General features: G+C 45.2%; 1 protein-coding gene across 2 annotated transcripts in view; it reads right to left on the bottom strand.

The window, feature by feature from the left end:
• Positions 1-18998, bottom strand: part of cenpe (centromere protein E) — a 28364-nt gene that overhangs the window by 3626 nt on the left and 5740 nt on the right. For both annotated transcript variants that reach the window (XM_085246330.1, XM_085246331.1), the window contains exons 16-53: positions 17463-17826; positions 17330-17386; positions 16955-17122; positions 16773-16847; positions 16616-16687; positions 16119-16250; positions 15797-15974; positions 15563-15717; positions 14982-15128; positions 14607-14786; positions 13923-14039; positions 13661-13831; positions 13425-13571; positions 12948-13169; positions 12671-12745; positions 12465-12578; positions 12267-12383; positions 12030-12170; positions 11658-11879; positions 9019-9180; positions 8635-8868; positions 7485-7718; positions 6231-6347; positions 5969-6139; positions 5734-5880; positions 5243-5476; positions 4170-4391; positions 4002-4088; positions 3558-3638; positions 2858-2977; positions 2582-2764; positions 2286-2495; positions 1798-2010; positions 1406-1609; positions 957-1133; positions 761-861; positions 527-624; positions 266-401 (exon numbers count right to left, since the gene is read on the bottom strand). In XM_085246330.1, coding sequence (XP_085102456.1) covers positions 266-401; positions 527-624; positions 761-861; positions 957-1133; positions 1406-1609; positions 1798-2010; positions 2286-2495; positions 2582-2764; positions 2858-2977; positions 3558-3638; positions 4002-4088; positions 4170-4391; positions 5243-5476; positions 5734-5880; positions 5969-6139; positions 6231-6347; positions 7485-7718; positions 8635-8868; positions 9019-9180; positions 11658-11879; positions 12030-12170; positions 12267-12383; positions 12465-12578; positions 12671-12745; positions 12948-13169; positions 13425-13571; positions 13661-13831; positions 13923-14039; positions 14607-14786; positions 14982-15128; positions 15563-15717; positions 15797-15974; positions 16119-16250; positions 16616-16687; positions 16773-16847; positions 16955-17122; positions 17330-17386; positions 17463-17826 — 5985 coding nt within the window. The remainder of the gene's footprint in view (positions 1-265; positions 402-526; positions 625-760; positions 862-956; positions 1134-1405; positions 1610-1797; positions 2011-2285; positions 2496-2581; positions 2765-2857; positions 2978-3557; positions 3639-4001; positions 4089-4169; positions 4392-5242; positions 5477-5733; positions 5881-5968; positions 6140-6230; positions 6348-7484; positions 7719-8634; positions 8869-9018; positions 9181-11657; positions 11880-12029; positions 12171-12266; positions 12384-12464; positions 12579-12670; positions 12746-12947; positions 13170-13424; positions 13572-13660; positions 13832-13922; positions 14040-14606; positions 14787-14981; positions 15129-15562; positions 15718-15796; positions 15975-16118; positions 16251-16615; positions 16688-16772; positions 16848-16954; positions 17123-17329; positions 17387-17462; positions 17827-18998) is intronic.

Raw genomic sequence — 18998 nt, 5'->3', positions numbered from 1 at the left:
AGTGGGTTTCTGAGTCAAAGAGGGGGCTAAAATGTTTGATGTTGTAGCCGACCAAACACTGTTACAGTCAACTCGAACCAATAACAGTTGCTAAGACGGGCATTTCAGTCATCATGTCCATGATAGCTGGAAGAAGAGCCACAGTAACACAAGCTGTGTGTAGAATGTTAATGATTCCACAGCAGTAAACATCACTCAAAGTGTTTTCTACTTTAAACACACGTAGCGATTGTATCGGTTGCAAAGACAGTGCTGATGCCGTTACCTTTCCAGTTCTGTGATTTTCATGTGAAGCTGGCTGACTTCCTTCTCCAGCTTGGATTTCTCCATCAGAATACTGCTGCTGACCACAGAACTCCTGGGGTTGGTCAGTCTGGCATGAAGGTCTTTACCCTGCAAGACTGATTCCAACATGAATGCATCATTTAAACATGCTCCTCTTTCAATGGTTACACCTGAATTAGTTATTCATCGGTCAGATTTCTTTGTTTGTTAGCAGATATACATGCACAGCGCTGACACTTACACGACTCTTCTCCCTCCTGTTGGGATTTTCTCAAAGTCTCTTTAAGCTTCCTCAGTAACTCTTCTTTTTCCTCCAACAGTGTGTTCATCGCCTGGATCCTGGAAGACAGAATGCCGGTCATTAGAGTCAGCAGTCCTGCAGCAGGCCACAGGTCTTGACACCACTGACCCTGAAAACCACAGTGGAGAAAAACTAACAAACAAAAGTGTAAGAACGAATTCAATAGCTCTTTACTCTCGTTTGTGTTCGTCGGATGCTGAGCTGAGCTTCATCTCCAACTGCAACAGCTTGGTCTGAAGCTTCTCCAGCTCAGCCACACTGGGTGATGATTTTTTCTGAACCAAAGAGGACAAAGATCATCGTACCAGCTACTCATTCGTCAGATAACCAAACTGAAGTGCAGCTGCGCTGTTATATGAAACCAACAAACCTCAGATTCTCGAATTTTGCTCTTCAGAGCTTGTATAGCGTTCTCTTTCTCTTCAACTAGTGCACGGTTGTCCTGCAGCTCAGTCTGCAGGAGTTGTGTTGCCTCTTTGTGGTTGGAAACTTTGGCATCAGCTTTGATGCGTGCCTCCTCCAGCTGCTCAGTTTGAATATGCAGAGCCTGAAAGTGAAACACATTCTTCATTATTATCTGTGGCTCTCAACTTCACCAAAACAAACAGTGCATTGGTCGGGGACTAGTTTGGGTGGTGAATGAATCCACCATTGGATGCTCCGATTTCTAGTAGCAAGCTGGTGTCTGTAAGCGTGTGTGTGTGTGAGAGAGACTGTGTTTTCATGGTAATGAAGGAACACATCACCCAGTACTAACTGATGTTTCAACTGCTTTGAACAAGAGAAGGAAAGAAATAAGAAACCGTGTGGCAAACACACTTTCACTTTTTCCTCTGCGTGTTTCAGCTGAGAAGCTAGCTGCTGGGTTTCCTTCAGCAGAGCTGCGACTGTCAGAAGCGCTCCCTCCTCCAGCGCCTGCAGCAAAGTGGAACTTTTGCTTTTCACCTCCCTAAGGTGAGACTCTGCCTCAGCCTCCAGCTGTTTTAGCTCTTCAAACGGACCCTTCTGCTCATCAGTGATACTCTATGGGAGGTAGGTGGAAAAAAAGAGCAATGCGGTAAATATCATTTAAAAGATTTCTTCTAATCCAAACTAACCAATCCCCCCAAGCAGTCTGTGATGTGCATCTAGATTAAGAGCCAATCATTTGATTCATTCTGAGAGCTGGAATTATCCATTCAGAGAAATCTTTGTCAAACACGTCAACTGACCTGCAGAAGACATTTCTTGCTTTGTATCCCCGCCGTTCTGCGGTCAGACTCCAGCTCCAGGATGCTGTCCAGCCCACTGAAGCTAATTGACTGGTTGGTGATCAGGACCTGCAGCTGCTTATTGAACTTGAATCGTTCTTGAATCTCATCCTTCAGCTCAAGGAGGTAGGAGGTCATGTGGTCCCAGAGCTTGTCCAAAATGCTGCTCATTTTCTACAAAAATCAGCAAAGTCACCATAAAGTACCAGTGATGGAGAAGTGGATGCACATGAACAGGAGGGAGTAAAATCAAATCTATCTCCAGCTTCAACAAGTAACAACCTTTGTTGCAAGACTGACAATACAGCTTGTTATACACCACGTGACTAATAATGATAAAGTAGACACCAGAAAAGTACAGTCTTCTTCTCAACTTCTCAGAAGCTGGTTTCTTTGAATGGGACAGAGAGAGCGTCCAAGTGTTTCAGGGGGCAGGGCAGAAGGCTCACCTCCATGTAAAGTTGCCTCCTGTCCAGCAGCTCAGGCAGTCTCTGCTGCCACAGTGCGTCAAAGCCCTTGACTTGAACAGAGTGGCTGGGCGCCTGCGCTCTGCATAGAAGCACATCCTGCAGCCGTCTCTCCTCGAAGACGGCCAAGTCGTTTTTCACCAGCTCCTCAAAAATGTTCCTGTAGCCAAGTGCCTTCACACGCAGCAGCTCCTGTGGGAAAAGGACCAGAGATGACTTCATTCAAAGACCAGCATATTTAGGAAATTTTGTAGTACAGTCAAACTACAGCCAGTTACTTGAATTTTTCTGAGATTTTCATCAGTTGACTGTCCCAGCTGAAAGACCGCATCATAGGCATCCTTGGTGGCCTTGGGAAGAGGATGCTTCAGGGAACGCCGCTCCCTCAGGCCCTTGTCCTGAGTTATATTGTCATAACTACAACAAGTGTTTATGAATTGCTGGAACCTTTTGAAGGACTCCTATAATGACAAGAACCAGGTAGCATCAGAGTTATGATCACACTGCATGCTAGAAAGACATTTGAGCTGCAGAGCAGTCAGTGAAGCCGTTACCTCAAGCTGTGTGTCTTGCAGTTGTGACGACAGCAGCTCCTTAGCCCCGCTGGTGCTCGGCTCTGACCTGCTGAGCTGCTCTCTGAGAGCAGAGATGGTTGCGTTCGCTTCGCTGAGCAACTGGAAATGAAAATAAAATCACAGTCAGCATTTAGCCATCCTCAACTTTATGCCAGCGATTTATTCTTGCGTGTAATTGACATTCCAGCTTTTCATCTGCGTAGAAACTCTCTATTAAAGAATGTCACTTCTGACAAGCTAGCTAAAATATGAGATTCCCTCCAGTCCACCTAAATATAGTGCCTTTCTACTTTACCTGAGCTCTGATGAATGCATTCACACACGTTCACACCAGTCAATCCAAGTCGGGAATAATGGAAAAGGGGCATAATTACTGCAGCCCACTAGGGGCCTCAGTTCACAATTTGGGAACCACTGTTTTACAGCAATACTGAACAGAGCACCATGTTTGTGTCCCTGCCATACAAGACAGGAAGTATCAGCACTCTCCAACTCAGTCCTCAGCTTTTAATCATAAATGGACTGGTGCTTACATCACACGTCTCAGTAATCCGCACACTATGTTCAGTGTCTTGCCCAAGGATAATTCAGCATGCAGATTAGAGGAGCTGTGGACTGCATTATCATAATCCAAAATTATGGTTCTAAAAAGAGGAAACAAATGAGAGCAAAGACTCACCTGCTGCACTGCATCTGCTTCACTTTCAGCCTGAGCGCGTCTTTCTGTGTGCATTTGAACTTGCTCTTTAAGCTGCAGTATCTGACAAAAACAGAGCAGGTCGAGGTGTGAGCATGCAACACAGCTAACAACAGTGCTAACTGGGATGGAACCCATTTAGACCAATGGAAAAGGTTTTGAAAGTGGGGCTCATCCATGTTTAGAAAAATTGTCAAAAACCACCAGCTGGAGGATCAAAAACCGAGAGCACTCAGTAAATCGACATGCACTTCTTCGGTGTAGGCAAGGCTGCAGAGGTTAGGATACACTTATGCAGGGAATGCCGACGTGCATTTGTAACATTAAATGTGTGTCAGTGGTAGGTGGTCGGGCTAGCTTCCCCACAGCTTTCATACTAATGTAAGCATCCACAGTCGAAACAAGCAGAAAATGACTGGGACCTACGTCTTGTTGCAGCTTGGCTTCTTGCTCTCCTCTCTCAGGCTGCTGCTGCATGTTCAGCTGACTCAGCTTGTCCTGGATGGCTGAGATCTGCAGATGAATGAGAAAATGTGATCAAGTTTCCAGGCTGCTCTTCCTGTTCTCGGTCACTTTAGAATAGCACTAATTTACCATCTGCATCCTGTCCTCCAGCTCTGCCCGGAGCTGCTGCTTCTCCTGCCTCAGACCCTCCAGGATCTTCTGCAGCTCGTCTCTCTCCTCGCTGACAGACGTCACTCTGCACAGCAGCTTCTCCATCTCCTCGGTGGAGGTCTGAGTGCTGAGCTCCTTCTCAGACAGCAGCCGTGCTCCTTCTGCTTCAGCCATTTTCAATGCATCGGTCAGAGTCCTTATCTGTAAAAGACACGATTGGCTTTTTCACTTAAATGAAATTTCATAGATGTTTACAGAAGCAAGATAAGACATGAACCTGCTGATTTAAAGAACACAGGCAGATCAATGACCCTGTCTTTCTGCACAAACACAACAAGTCCATGAGACAGAAACGCAGCTAACGTTGCAGTACAACACCTCCCAGTGAAAACTAGGATCTACGGACGCTAGAAGACCGACTGAGAACCTCCTGAGGTCAGAAAGTATTGTATTGCTGTTAGCAGCGTGGAATAAGACAGGGACACGTTCGTCACCAGTATTATTCCTTACGGTCACATGGATGGTTGGAAGGACAGAAAGACATCAATCCAGTGGACAAGGTGAATACCAGCGAGTCTTACAGTAATAATCAAATACATGAAGTACAGTAGAAAGCTACTATTGGACTGCTACACCTGTATCAGTCCTGGGAGAATCACTACACTTATTATGTAGATGGATCAGTGAAACTAACAGTACGGAGTCTGAAAATCTGATGAAGCTAAAAAACACCAAAGATGTTGTTTTTCTCTGAAGGAGCACATTTTCCTCATCACTGTGCATGTGTTGAATTTACTTCTTCATCACAGTTGATGTGGACAGTAATATAGGTCTATATAACACACATCACTGTGTAGAAAAGAGGCTTCATATTGTACCATAAAGACAGCCGCTATCAACATGCAATTGGCAAAGGACAGAAGGAAAAACTCCCTTTTAACAGGAAGAAACCTCCAGCAGAAGCAGGCTGAGCAAGGGGCGACCATCTGCTGCCACTTGTTTGGTGGTAAGGAAGAGAAGGAGAGAAGAAAAGCTGGAGCTGTCAATCAGACCTCAGACTGCAGCGTCTCCACCCTGTCCTCCAGCTCTGCCCGGAGCTGCTGCTTCTCCTGCGTCAGACCCTCCAGGATCTCCTGCAGCTCGTCTCTCTCCTCGCTGACAGACGTCACTCTGCACAGCAGCTTCTCCATCTCCTCTGTGGAGGTCTGAGTGCTGAGCTCCTTCTCAGACAGCAGACTGTCTCTCTCTGCTCTCACACTCTCCAGCTCCTCAGTCAAAGCCTTTACCTGTCAGTGAAAACATAAATCTAAACAACCCCAACAAGCTCCACTTGCATTTTGAAGCACACAAAAGAGTTTCATCTGTGCATTCTGTAGTGCTGCAATGTGTCTCTTCCCATGTGCTTAATACTTTATTACTTAAAAGAGGCAGCAGTCACTGAAAAATTGACTTTTATAATTGGGTGTGGTTAGAGATGACATTAGATCGGCACGTCTTCCTGACCATGTATGCTACACAGAGAAAAGCACCCCGAAAGTCTTACATGTGTTTGCAGTTCCACCAGCTTATCATTGTGCTCACTGGGAAGCCCATCCAGCTTCAATATTTGTTCTTCTAGCTCTTTGATCTGCTTCTTTTGCTCGCCGTTTTGCTCCAGGGCCGTCCTCAGTTCCTCCTGATTCACAATCATCTGTAAAGAGAGAAAAAAAAAAGTTTGCTTTGACACAAACCTGATAGAAGAACAGTAGCACGAAGGAAGAGTAGAAACAGCAACTTACCATTTCCACATTTTCCTGCAGGTCCGTCCTGAGCTGGTCTCTCTCAGCAGTGAGAGAAGCCAAGGTAGCGCTCAGCTTCTCCACATCCTCCGATTCCCTCTGAAAGGTCGTCATCAGGAGAGCCTCTTTCTCATCTCGCACACACTGCAGCTCCTGTGATAGCCTCAGCATCTGTCACATTTCCAGCTGTCACAACTCTGACTCGAGGACTCATTTAGAGTCCACACACTGAGCAACAAGCCTGAAATAACATATCACTTACCTTCTCCCCTAAATCAGACTCTTTCTGCTCATGAGCTTTCACGAGATCTGAATTCTTTTCTTTTTGTGTTTGAAGCTCATCCTGAACAGACGGTAGAACAACCTGCATCTCAGCAACCTGGAAAACAAGCAAACATCACGTAACAACTTATTCGTGTATCGCTTTTCACACATAAAAGTCACAAAGTTCAAGTACGACACAGTTCATATCCGAACAGATAAACATGTCAGCAGAAGGCCTCATAAAACGGAAAATTGTTTTTTTCATGCTCATTAAGGTGAGGTTAGAGACAGCAGTCTAAGCAGAGGAGCCAGACCTCCCCCTACAACTTCAGTAGCTGTTGAACGGATAAAGTTGTGGTGTACCAGTGGTTAGAAATACTATTATTACTTTAGTACTACTTTAACACAAAGTCAGGGCTGACCAGGGACCATTGCTGCGAGTCACACTGCGCAGCATAAAGGCCCTTTGACAACAGACGTGGCAGCTAAGGATCCAAAATTTGTTGCACTGACCGCTGCACTCTGTCGTTTTTTGCACCAGTTCTAAGTGTACTAGATGCGCCTGCTCCTTGTCGTTTCAAAGCATGGATCTCTCCGACTTTATATCCTCTACAAGAGTTTGTGTTGTATTATCTTTAAATGTTCAATAAAAACATGTATCGCACATTCACAACGAAGAAAGCTTTGTAACTATCCCGACCAGTGAAGAGTGTGTCATTTCCACAATACAGCTTTCCCTCTGAAGTCCACAGAGCTGTTGAAAAGGCTCTGGAGGTCCCTGTGTAAGCACGTAAACCTGTGACATAAAAATTAACTGAACTCTGACATACACAGAATGTTTTCATTCATGGTGATGAAGGAAAACGCTGGCACGTGAAAGGGCATTTACCCTTCCAGGACCTGAGGTAAAGCAGTAAAGCACCCCACTAACAGCCAAACTCATCTGTTCTCTGATTGGATTGTTAAGTTTGTGATTTACATGACATTGCCCAATCAGCTGAAAGGAGGAAAAATTGGGTCAAAATTTGTACTCGTAAGTTGAAACTCACACACAGCCAAGGAAGTTGAGTGCAGAGTTTTACACATATAGTTTTTTTGCTTTGTATTTGTAACCAGACCTTAACAAAAATAAATAAATAAATTTTGTTAAAATTCCATTTAACAGGAAGAAAGCAGAAGCAGGCTGAGGGAGGGGCGACCAAGGGGTGAGGGGAAAAGAAGAGAAGAAAAGCTGGAGATGTCAATCACAGACCTCAGACTGCAGTGTCTCCACCCTGTCCTCCAGCTCTGCCCGGAGCTGCTGCTTCTCCTGCCTCAGACCCTCCAGGATCTCCTGCAGCTCGTCTCTCTCCTCGCTGACAGACGTCACTCTGCACAGCAGCTTCTCCATCTCCTCTGTGGAGGTCTGAGTGCTGAGCTCCTTCTCAGACAGCAGCCGTGCTCCTTCTGCTTCAGCCATTTTCAATGCATCGGTCAGAGTCCTTATCTGTAAAAGACACGATTGGCTTTTTCACTTAAATGAAATGTCATTGATATTTAAAGAAGCAAGATAAGACATGAACCTGCTGATTTAAAGAACACAGGCAGATCAATGACCCTGTCTTTCTGCACAAACAGCTCTCTTGCACTGAGGACACCCTAAAACTAAATGTCATTAACATGAGAAAATCCAAAAAGACTACAAAAAGTCCATGAGACAGAAACGCAGCTAACGTTGCAGTACAACACCTCCCAGTGAAAACTAGGATCTACAGACGCTAGAAGACCGACTGAGAACCTCCTGAGGTCAGAAAGTATTGTATTGCTGTTAGCAGCGTGGAATAAGACAGGGACACGTTCGTCACCAGTATTATTCCTTACGGTCACATGGATGGTTGGAAGGACAGAAAGACATCAATCCAGTGGACAAGGTGAATACCAGCGAGTCTTACAGTAATAATCAAATACATGAAGTACAGTAGAAAGCTACTATTGGACTGCTACACCTGTATCAGTCCTGGGAGAATCACTACACTTATTATGTAGATGGATCAGTGAAACTAACAGTACGGAGTCTGAAAATCTGATGAAGCTAAAAAACACCAAAGATGTTGTTTTTCTATGAAGGAGCACATTTTCCTCATCACTGTGCATGTGTTGAATTTACTTCTTCATCACAGTTGATGTGGACAGTAATATGTGTCTATATAACACACATCACTGTGTAGAAAAGAGGCTTCATATTGTACCATAAAGACAGCCGCTATCAACATGCAATTGGCAAAGGACAGAAGGAAAAACTCCCTTTTAACAGGAAGAAACCTCCAGCAGAAGCAGGCTGAGCAAGGGGCGACCATCTGCTGCCACTTGTTTGGTGGTAAGGAAGAGAAGGAGAGAAGAAAAGCTGGAGCTGTCAATCAGACCTCAGACTGCAGCGTCTCCACCCTGTCCTCCAGCTCTGCTCGGAGCTGCTGCTTCTCCTGCCTCAGACCCTCCAGGATCTCCTGCAGCTCGTCTCTCTCCTCGCTGACAGACGTCACTCTGCACAGCAGCTTCTCCATCTCCTCTGTGGAGGTCTGAGTGCTGAGCTCCTTCTCAGACAGCAGACTGTCTCTCTCTACTCTCACGCTCTCCAGCTCCTCAGTCAGTCTCTGAATCTGTGCAGAAACACAAAGGTCAGTCCAAACTGTGACTTTAAACAGTGAAAGACATGAAAATGGTGGCTGAATGTAACAAAGGGATGCACACAGCAAAACTGCTGACTGTACACATGTTAGAATAAAGCAAGTATAGAAACTTAGTCCTGCCTGGTCTGTGAGCTCTTGTAACTGGAGGGTACTGCCTGCATCTTTGCCACTGTTCGGCCTGCTCTCCAGGTCTGCCTTTTCACTCTTCAGCAGGTTGATCTCATCTTGTAGGATTCTGATGTTCTCCTGAGAAACCCTCAGCTCCTCCTGGTTCTCAGTCATCTGAAAAGTTTTACCCACCATGACTATACAAGTCGACTCTGATAGTTTCAGCAATGCTACGGTTATTCCATACACAGAGAGAAGTATTTTTCTCTCACTGATGAATTCAAAAACTTCTGTAAAACATTGGCTAGAAATGCACGCGAGGACTCAACGCACGGAACAGGCCGTGTGTGACACTTGTAGGGAGGTGCAGGTTACAAATAAAGGGTTTTATTAATGGGTTTGTGGTTATGCCGTAGCTATGGTATAATTTCTTTCTTCGTACAAGATTCCTAGAATTTTTGCCACGAATAACTGATGTTTTAAGAAAAACCACATTAAAATTTCTTCTGTTAAGTTTTTTTTTATATAATAGTTAATATGCCTTATTGATCACGATATTGCAGAGATTAAAACACTGGTTTGAATTGTTGAATGGACTGATTCTTATATAGCGCTTCTCTACTCTCACGGAGTACTCAAAGCGCTCAAGACAATATGCCTCATTCACCCAATCACACCCATTCTCACAAGCACTTTATCTACACTTAGTGCTTTTCTAACGACATTCATACTCCGATGGATGCATCGGAGAGCAAGTTGGGGTTAGTATCTTGCCCAAGGATACTTGACATGCAGACTGGAGGAGCCAGGGATCGAACCACCGACAGTAGGTGACCTGCTCTACATCCTGAGCTACAGCCACCCTGCGGTGTGTGCAAAGAGCAGGGACTTATCAACGCGAGCTTATGACCTGCGCTTACTGGGAATTCCTCGTTCATGGGAAATAATTGCAATCCTCAATCCGTATCACGAGTGGGGTTCAACGGGTTACCCACGCCTCTCGGCGAAGGGTAGACACATGCTGATCCACTCAGTGTGGCGCGCGTGCAGCCCCGGACATCTAAGGGCATCACAGACCAGTGATGCAGTTGGCTCTACTGCTCTGGTTTAGGATGGATCTCTTTAAATCTGATATCCCGTCACGATGTTAGAAATTCAAACTCGATAAAGATATCAGAGAACTCACTAAATTAAGGTTGGGCGATATGTAAAAATTTTCCAATTGACAATCGTCAGTCCGATAACCGTTGATAGGTGATATACTTGTGCAGGTGCAGACTTTTTGATAGGCGGAGCAACGTAACAATGTACAGGCTCATATATAACTGACTGACAACTGCTTAATAGGTTACTAGCTTAGTTTTACTGATCTCTAAAATTCCTCCTGAAGTGTTGACAAACGTCAACTACTTCATTAGTTAGTGAGGGGAGGAGCTCTGTGTCTGTGTGAACTTGTGTGTCAGCTAAAGGAGGCAAAGGCAACACAGTTGATTTCAATACTGCTGCAAATAGTGAATGACCACCACCACATCGTGGTAGAGGGGTATTCTAGTGATGCCAGGAGCAATCTCGTTGTGAGCATTGACGCTTGCAGCTTGGCATTTCTCTCCATGCCAGATATTCTTGGGCAAGACACCAACAAGAAGTTGCTATATGAATACATGTGGATATTAGATAGACAGCACTTAAGCATAGAAAGAAAAAAGTGCTTGTATGAATGAGGCAAGTTGTATGAAACGCTTCGAGTGCTCAGAGTAGAACAGCGCTATATAAGGACCAGTCCATTTAACATTTGCTGATGACATACCAAGTATGAATCTACTGAAACAAACAATATATCCAGTGAGATGCTGTAAGTCAAATGCAAACACAAAAGTAGTGCACGTTGATTTGACATAAAAGCAAATTGTTTTTATATAGCGCTTTTCTGTTTTATAGTGTAAGGTAAATACTCTACAATAATACAAAGAAAACAGAGAACCCCAACAATCACATGACCCCCTATGAGTGAGCGCTTTGGTGACAGCTCTGCTGGAGGTTTCTTCTATTTTAACATGAAGTAACCTCCAGCAGACCCAGGCCAGTAAAAACAATCTTCCATCCATCCATTCGCTTCCGCTTATCCTTTTCAGGGTCGCGGGGGGCGCTGGAGCCTATCCCAGCTGTCATAGGGCGAAAGGCGGGGTACACCCTGGACAGGTCGCCAGTCTGTCGCAGGGCTAACACACAGGGACAGACAACCATTCACACTCACATTCACACCTAGTGACAATTTGGATTAATCAATTAACCTATCCCCACAAGCTGCATGTCTTTGGACGGTGGGAGGAAGCCGGAGTACCCGGAGAGAACCCACGCAAACACGGGGAGAACATGCAAACTCCACACAGAAAGACCCCGGCCTGATGGTGGAATTGAACTCAGGACCTTCTTGCTGTGCACGGTGGCACGGTGGTTAGCACTGTTGCCGCACAGCAAGAAGGTCCTGAGTAAAAACAATCTTTAAATTTAAAATTGATTTAAAATCCAACAATTAGGATCATGATGGTGATGGCATACAGGGCAAATATCATACTGTGTGCACTCATCAGAAAACCCAACCGGGCTAAAAAAAATAAATACTGAAATTCTGATTTTGGTTAAGCTTTTACCATCTCCACCCTGTCCTCCAGCTCTGCCCGGAGCTGCTGCTTCTCCTGCCTCAGACCCTCCAGGATCTCCTGCAGCTCGTCTCTCTCCTCGCTGACAGACGTCACTCTGCACAGCAGCTGCTCCATCTCCTCTGTGGAGGTCTGAGTGCTGAGCTCCTTCTCAGACAGCAGACTGTCTCTCTCTGCTCTCACACTCTCCAGCTCCTCAGTCAGTCTCTGAATCTGTGCAGAAACACAAAGGTCAGTCCAAACTGTGACTTTAAACAGTGAAAGACATGAAAATGGTGGCTGAAAGTAACAAAGGGATGCACACAGTAAAACTGCTGACTGTACACATGTTAGAATAAAGCAAGTATAGAAAATTAGTCCTGCCTGGTCTGTGAGCTCTTGTAACTGGAGGGTACTGCCTGCATCTTTGCCACTGCTCGGTCTGCTCTCTGTCTGTTCCTTCTGAAGCAACAGGGCATCTCTCTCTGCTCGGGCGCTGTCAAGCTCCTCAGAGAGGTTCGTTAACTGTTAAAGGGAAGGTACCCAAATTATTGTTGTAGACAAAAGAGCAAATTTAAAAACTTCATTCATTAATGATGAATGTTATTCAATGTAAGTCACCTGATGTGTAAAGTCCACTTCCTTTTGCTCATAGAGTTGCACACGATCACACAGCTTTTGTTTCTGCTCCTTTAGCTCCTCTTGAAGACACTGAAGTAGACAGTTGGTCTCCTCGACCTGAAAGTAAGAAAACATGGACAATTACCTCCAAGGCACAGCAGGTATCCAGCTTAGTGAAACATGTTGCAGGGAACAAACCTGTAGTTTCAGCTGAGCCTGCGTTTCTTGACCAACTCTTTCGAGATCGCAGTTTTTATTTTGTTCTTTGAGCTGCTCTTGAAGGGAATGCATGAGACTTTGAGCCTCAGCAGCCTAAAAATAAAAGGGGAAAATAAGGTATTTGTTCAACAAATGAAAGACAAAATGTTTGACACTCCCAGTGTGACCAAAAACAAAACCCTCACCGTGACTGTACTACGCCGCAGATCACCCTCCAACTGGCTCTTCTCCTCTGTGACAGCCTGCAGAGCACCCTGCAGCTGCTCAATCGGGGAAAGGAAAGAGCAAGGTTTTTGTTTATTTCTTGCCCCCGAACAGGCAGGTTTGCATGCTGTTTGCTAAGTGACATTTTTCTTATTGTCAAAAAAATCTCAAGATAATGTTTCAGTCTACTGCTAAGCAAACACATGCCTGTGTTTAAAAAGGGGGTGGAATCAATAAATAAATGGACTGATTACAAACCATCTCCACCCTGTCCTCCAGCTCTGCCCGGAGCTGCTGCTTCTCCTGCCTCAGACCCTCCAGGATCTCCTGCAGCTCGTCTCTCTCCTCGCTGACAGACGTCACTCTGCACAGCAGCTGCTCCATCTCCTCTGTGGAGGTCTGAGTGCTGAGCTCCTTCTCAGACAGCAGACTGTCTCTCTCTACTCTCACACTCTCCAGCTCCTCAGTCAAAGCCTTTACCTGTCAGTGAAAACAAATCTAAACAACCCCAACGAGCTCCACTTGCATTTTGAAGCACACAAAAGAGTTTCATCTGTGCATTCTGTAGTGCTGCAATGTGTCTCTTCCCATGTGCTTAATACTTTATTACTTAAAAGAGGCAGCAGTCACTGAAAAATTGACTTTTATAATTGGGTGTGGTTAGAGATGACATTAGATCGGCACGTCTTCCTGACCATGTATGCTACACAGAGAAAAGCACCCCGAAAGTCTTACATGTGTTTGCAGTTCCACCAGCTTATCATTGTGCTCACTGGGAAGCCCATCCAGCTTCAATATTTGTTCTTCTAGCTCTTTGATCTGCTTCTTTTGCTCGCAGTTTTGCCCCAGGGCCGTCCTCAGTTCCTCCTGATTCACAATCATCTGTAAAGAGAGAAAAAAAAAAAGTTTGCTTTGACACAAACCTGATAGAAGAACAGTAGCACGAAGGAAGAGTAGAAACAGCAACTTACCATTTCCACATTTTCCTGCAGGTCCGTCCTGAGCTGGTCTCTCTCAGCAGTGAGAGAAGCCAAGGTAGCGCTCAGCTTCTCCACATCCTCCGATTCCCTCTGAAAGGTCGTCATCAGGAGAGCCTCTTTCTCATCTCGCACACACTGCAGCTCCTGTGATAGCCTCAGCATCTGTCACATTTCCAGCTGTCACAACTCTGACTCGAGGACTCATTTAGAGTCCACACACTGAGCAACAAGCCTGAAATAACATATCACTTACCTTCTCCCCTAAATCAGACTCTTTCTGCTCATGAGCTTTCACGAGATCTGAATTCTTTTCTTTTTGTGTTTGAAGCTCATCCTGAACAGACGGTAGAACAACCTGCATCTCAGCAACCTGGAAAACAAGCAAACATCACGTAACAACTTATTCGTGTATCGCTTTTCACACATAAAAGTCACAAAGTTCAAGTACGACACAGTTCATATCCGAACAGATAAACATGTCAGCAGAAGGCCTCATAAAACGGAAAATTGTTTTTTTCATGCTCATTAAGGTGAGGTTAGAGACAGCAGTCTAAGCAGAGGAGCCAGACCTCCCCCTACAACTTATGCAGGGTAGCACAGATCAGATCAGGCCAGTCGAGAGATGGAACCTTTGCAGCGTGTCCTGGGTACACGCTGGGTTTCCTCTCAGTAGGACCCAGACCAGCTGAGGTGACATCCTTGTCACATGCCTGAAGTGCCTCAGCTGGTTTCTGTTGATGCGGAGAAGCAGCAGCTCTACTGAACTCCACCCCAGTGACTGAACTTCTCAACCCATCTCTAAGACCCCTGACAACATGGCCCCTGAGTTTACCGCGACCCACAAACGCCTCCACCGCAGTAAAGGGGCAATTCACAGATACTCCAGTGTTATCTGGTTGTCCTACATTTCTTACAGAAACACTGACCACTCTCTCACCTTGTCCACGTGTTCTTGCAGCTTCAACCTGAGCTCGTCTCTCTCTGCGGTCACAGATGTTACAGCAGAGAGCAGCTTCTCCGTCTCCTCTGCAAACCTCTGATCAGCAGTGCTCTGCTCGGACAGGAGCTCGGCTTTCTCAGCTCGCACACACCGAAGTTCTTCATTTAACTGGCTGATCTAAATAAATACATACAATTCTGTTTTTGTCATAGCTATACGAATCACAGTCTTCAAGACACTCACATGTGCAGTTGAATGATATCAGCTAAACTGTAAAACTGTATTATCGAATGATTTTAACGCTTTTTCTGTTGATGGGCTAATGGTTGCACATGTGCTCAGCTGTAATAAGAGCAGCTATCAGTGTCATACTTGTTCTTGAAGCTCTCTGCTAATCTCCTCCTCAGTGCTTCTGGAAGCTTCGCTGTCAGCAAGCTTCTCCTCCAAATCCTTGATCAGCTGCTGCACGTCGCTCAGTTTTCCTTCCAGAGCTCCTCGCTTCTGCTCACTTCCTTCAAGCTGAAGGAAAACATGACAACAGTTGTTTGGAAAGCCGTACGTATAAATGTTTTGTCTCTTCAGACATAACTGCACACACTCTGGAGGACTATTAAACTTGATATCATTTTAAGCCCGATCCAGAGATTTTTATCCTGGATGACTAAGCCGACACTTCCCTCAGCCTCACTGAAAGGCTTTCCCTTTGACTCATTATTATATCATATATATTATAGCACGCCTGTACTTCCCAATGTTTCCACCAAGTACACCAAACAAGTACCTGTCCTCACATTTGTCTCAGCAGCTGCAGCAAATGAAGAGCCTAGTAGCTGCTTCACTTTCTATTTGAATAACCTCTGGTGCTAGTTATGACCCTCTGCAAACGTGCTCATGCTCCCCTCCCCCCCAACTGGATGATGTCAGATTGGCTTTAGAGGATATTTGGGCCTCACCTGCTTTACCAAGGCGTCCACTTTATCTGGGAGAGTCTGACATACAGCCAGCTCATCTAGCTGAGCTCTCAAGGCCGTCTCCACTTGACGAGATGCCATCAACTCTTTATTTAGATTGGCAACAGTTCTCTCAAGCTCTATGCTGTCAATCAGATCTGGAGAAGGAGCAAATGTTACGAGGGGCAGGTTCATATGATGGGCTACAGTCTATAAATGCAACACGTGGAAACCTACTTTTAGGCACATTGCCATCTAGCAGAGTGGTGAGCTTTGTGTTCTCATCAAATGCGACATTCAGCTCCTTCTGGAGATCGCTCTGCATCTTTCTGTAACGCGACTTCTCCGTCTCCAGCTGAAAACGCAGACTCTTCACCTCCGCCTCCCTTTTCTCGTGGCTGGCAGTCAGAGTCACCTGGACGAGATCGTCAAGAAGCAGGAGATGCATTAATCGCTTACAGCTGCCATTGTTGGCTCACACTTCCTGGAATATTTTTAAAATGAGGATAGATGTGCTGCAAAAAATAATTTTTTGTCATTTTAGTGTTTGATTACGTACATTCGTCTCCTCCAAAGAAATGCTGCGACTGCGTAGGACAGCCCACTCCTTCCTTGTGTCTCTGCTCAGCAGCTCTGCATCATCCAGAGAGCGGCGAAGCTTCAGCACCTCCTGCACCAAGTCCTTACTGCCCTGAAACAAGAAAACATGAAACAGTTAGCTTGTGCCGTCGTTAGATTGCTGCTGCTTTCAGCACCCTGTCAGCGCTCAGATGGGACATGTTAGCCTGCTAAGACTGTAAGCAAGTGTAAGCAAGCACACTTTGCGTGAGAACAGCCTGGTTTATTCCAGGTTAATGACATAAACTGATATTAAGCACAAACACACACACACACACACACATCGGTAAGACTGCAGTGTTGGCCCATCTACTGCTCCAGACAGACGGATGCTCGGAGCATGAGGTGCTACTGGTTTCTAACATGTGACAGATGCACACTCCACAGTGTCACATCTACATGATGTTCCACGTCACGTGACTGAAATACTGGCCGTACCAGGTTCTCCATCTCATGTGCAAATTCTGTTTCCTTCTTCTTCAGCTGTTCAGTCAGAGTCTTGATTTCATTCTTTCAAAAGAAGAAACAAAAGCTTAAAGACAAATCAAATCAAAATGTTTCGGATCAATAAACTCTACACGTCCACTCATCTTACCTGGAGCTGCATACGCTGGAGTTCAGAGGACTCAACAGCTTTCTTCAAGCTTACAATTTCATTTTCTAACTCTTTCTGCAAGTTTCCAGAAGCAAAGTGAACATAGTGAGCTGAAAACATATTTGATAAACAGCTCTGTGAAACTTTGTTGTCAGTGGATCTGAGAAAGTTCTCCTCGTTACCTCGTTCTCCTTCCTGCACCCCTCTTCTAGAGATTTGAACTCGTCCATCTCCCTCTTCTCCTCTAGCTCCTGTAATACAGCAGCCTTCTCTGTCTCCAGACGCTCCATTTGCTCTATAAACATGCCCAGCTCCTGTTTCAGGTAGTCTCGCTCTGCAGCCACCAAGTCCTGTAACAGTATCATCCAGTTTAACACCGCTGTAGTTTCCACGTCAGACGACTGCACTGAGGGCTTTCAACACTCCAGTGTTAAGACAGCTGAGAGTGAGTTTAGAGCAGTGTGCAGCATGGGCTTTGTTTGAAAATCCGTCTGCCCCTTTACAGAAAGCATAGGATATTTGCTGTAACTGCTCTAACCTCTTCACCTTACACTTACCTTCTCTGACGCCAAAGTTTCACAAAGCTGGATGGTCTCAGCAAACTCTTTTCTCATCTGAAAAACAGAAGATTAAGACAAGTGATGATAATGTGACGCTTGGCAGACAGAGCCCGAGTCAAACACAGCATACCTGTTCATTTGTCTCAGTGTCCACGTCACTGTGTTCTCCCAGTTGTTTCTCCAAGTCCATCACTCTCAGCTCCAACGTGTCAGCTTTCTGTGTGGCCTCCAGCCTCTGCTGAGCTTCAGTGTGCAGCAGCGCTTCCAGCGCTGCTCTCCTCTGTTCTCCAGTCTGCACTTTTTCCAGTGCTTCCTGTCTATGTTGCACCTCCGTTTCCAGCTCCAGCTGCAGCTCTGCCACTCTGCCCTTTAACACATCTAAATTTGACAGGGCCGTCTCTTTGTCCTGACTCTCCTGTTCCAGCTGCATCTCCAGACTGGACACTTTGCCTGAAAGTTCTTGCAGACGATCAGGAGACATGAAGTCTCTGGGACTGTAAAAAAAAAAAAGCAACCGGGACATGTTTATGTTACACACCAGCACACAGTGATGGCGCATGATGCGACGACTCCAGCGGCACTTGAAGTATTAGGGAACAGCTTTATTAAGTGACCGGCGCATTCCGGCTTGTGGCCTTAATCAGGGTCCAGGTGGACCTCCCCCTTTTAATGTTCCTGTACTTACTTTATATTAGCTTATTTGCATTTTGTGTGTAATTTTGAGTATGTGTTACTTTAAGACGTAGAAAGGAGAATGATGTGAAGGAGTCTTCACATCATCAGATCTTTCTCTTCTCCGTGCACCTTAGAAGTAGGTGAAGAAAAATGTGTTGCCATCTATTTGATGAACAACACAAATGTTTGGGGCTGGGGTGACACAGATCTGTCAGACCTCTCAAAGTCATGCAGTTGGTAGACTGGACTTTACAGTGTCCTTCTTCATGGACCACATGAGCTCAAACACATTCCAGTGAAGACCACAGACATCATAAACCTCTGACACTAGGAAATGGATACGCCAATTTTTTCAACAGTCTAACTCAGACCCAGAGTCCTGCTAAACTCTCAGGAGGTAGAGCAGGTCATCTACTGCCTGGAAAGGTTGGTGGTTCAATCCCTGGCTCCCCGATGCATCCATCAGAGTATGAATGTGTGGGAATGTTAGCACTTAAAATGCACTGGGTGAACGTGGCATGTTGTATAAACCGGAGAGTTAAAAGTGCTAAATAAGAATCAGTCCACTTACACCACTCTGCACCTCACCCTCTCTACAGTGATTCTGAGAAGTAAATTTGCTGCAGCTTAAGAAAACACCAGAAAAAAAAAAAAAAAAAAAAAAAAAAAAGAGTCAAGAGTCATTGCTGCTACCATGGAAACTGTTTACTGACTTGTCAAAGCCCTTTAACAATTCAGAAGATTGCCCATTAAGCAACCAACAGACTAACAGTTCAAAAAAAGTCAGGTGAAAGAAGCAACGAACACTCACACAACGAAGTTCAGCTGGTGAGCACAAAAAACCTTTTTCCTTTTAAAGGACACAATAGGAATACCAGCACCCACTCATAAGCAACACATTTGACTCAACAACAACATTCCTTTACTACTTTTTCATTTGGCAACAGTCAGTAGCACAGGGGAATACATGGACCCCACAGAGGTTTCACAG

The sequence above is a fragment of the Mchenga conophoros genome, linkage group LG15 (genome assembly GCF_057382185.1).
Source record: "Mchenga conophoros isolate Kocher_MC1m ecotype Shallow Benthic linkage group LG15, M_conophoros_male_GT1.1, whole genome shotgun sequence".
NCBI classification, from domain to species: Eukaryota; Metazoa; Chordata; class Actinopteri; order Cichliformes; family Cichlidae; genus Mchenga; species Mchenga conophoros.
This window is presented reverse-complemented; position numbering and strand designations above follow the sequence as displayed.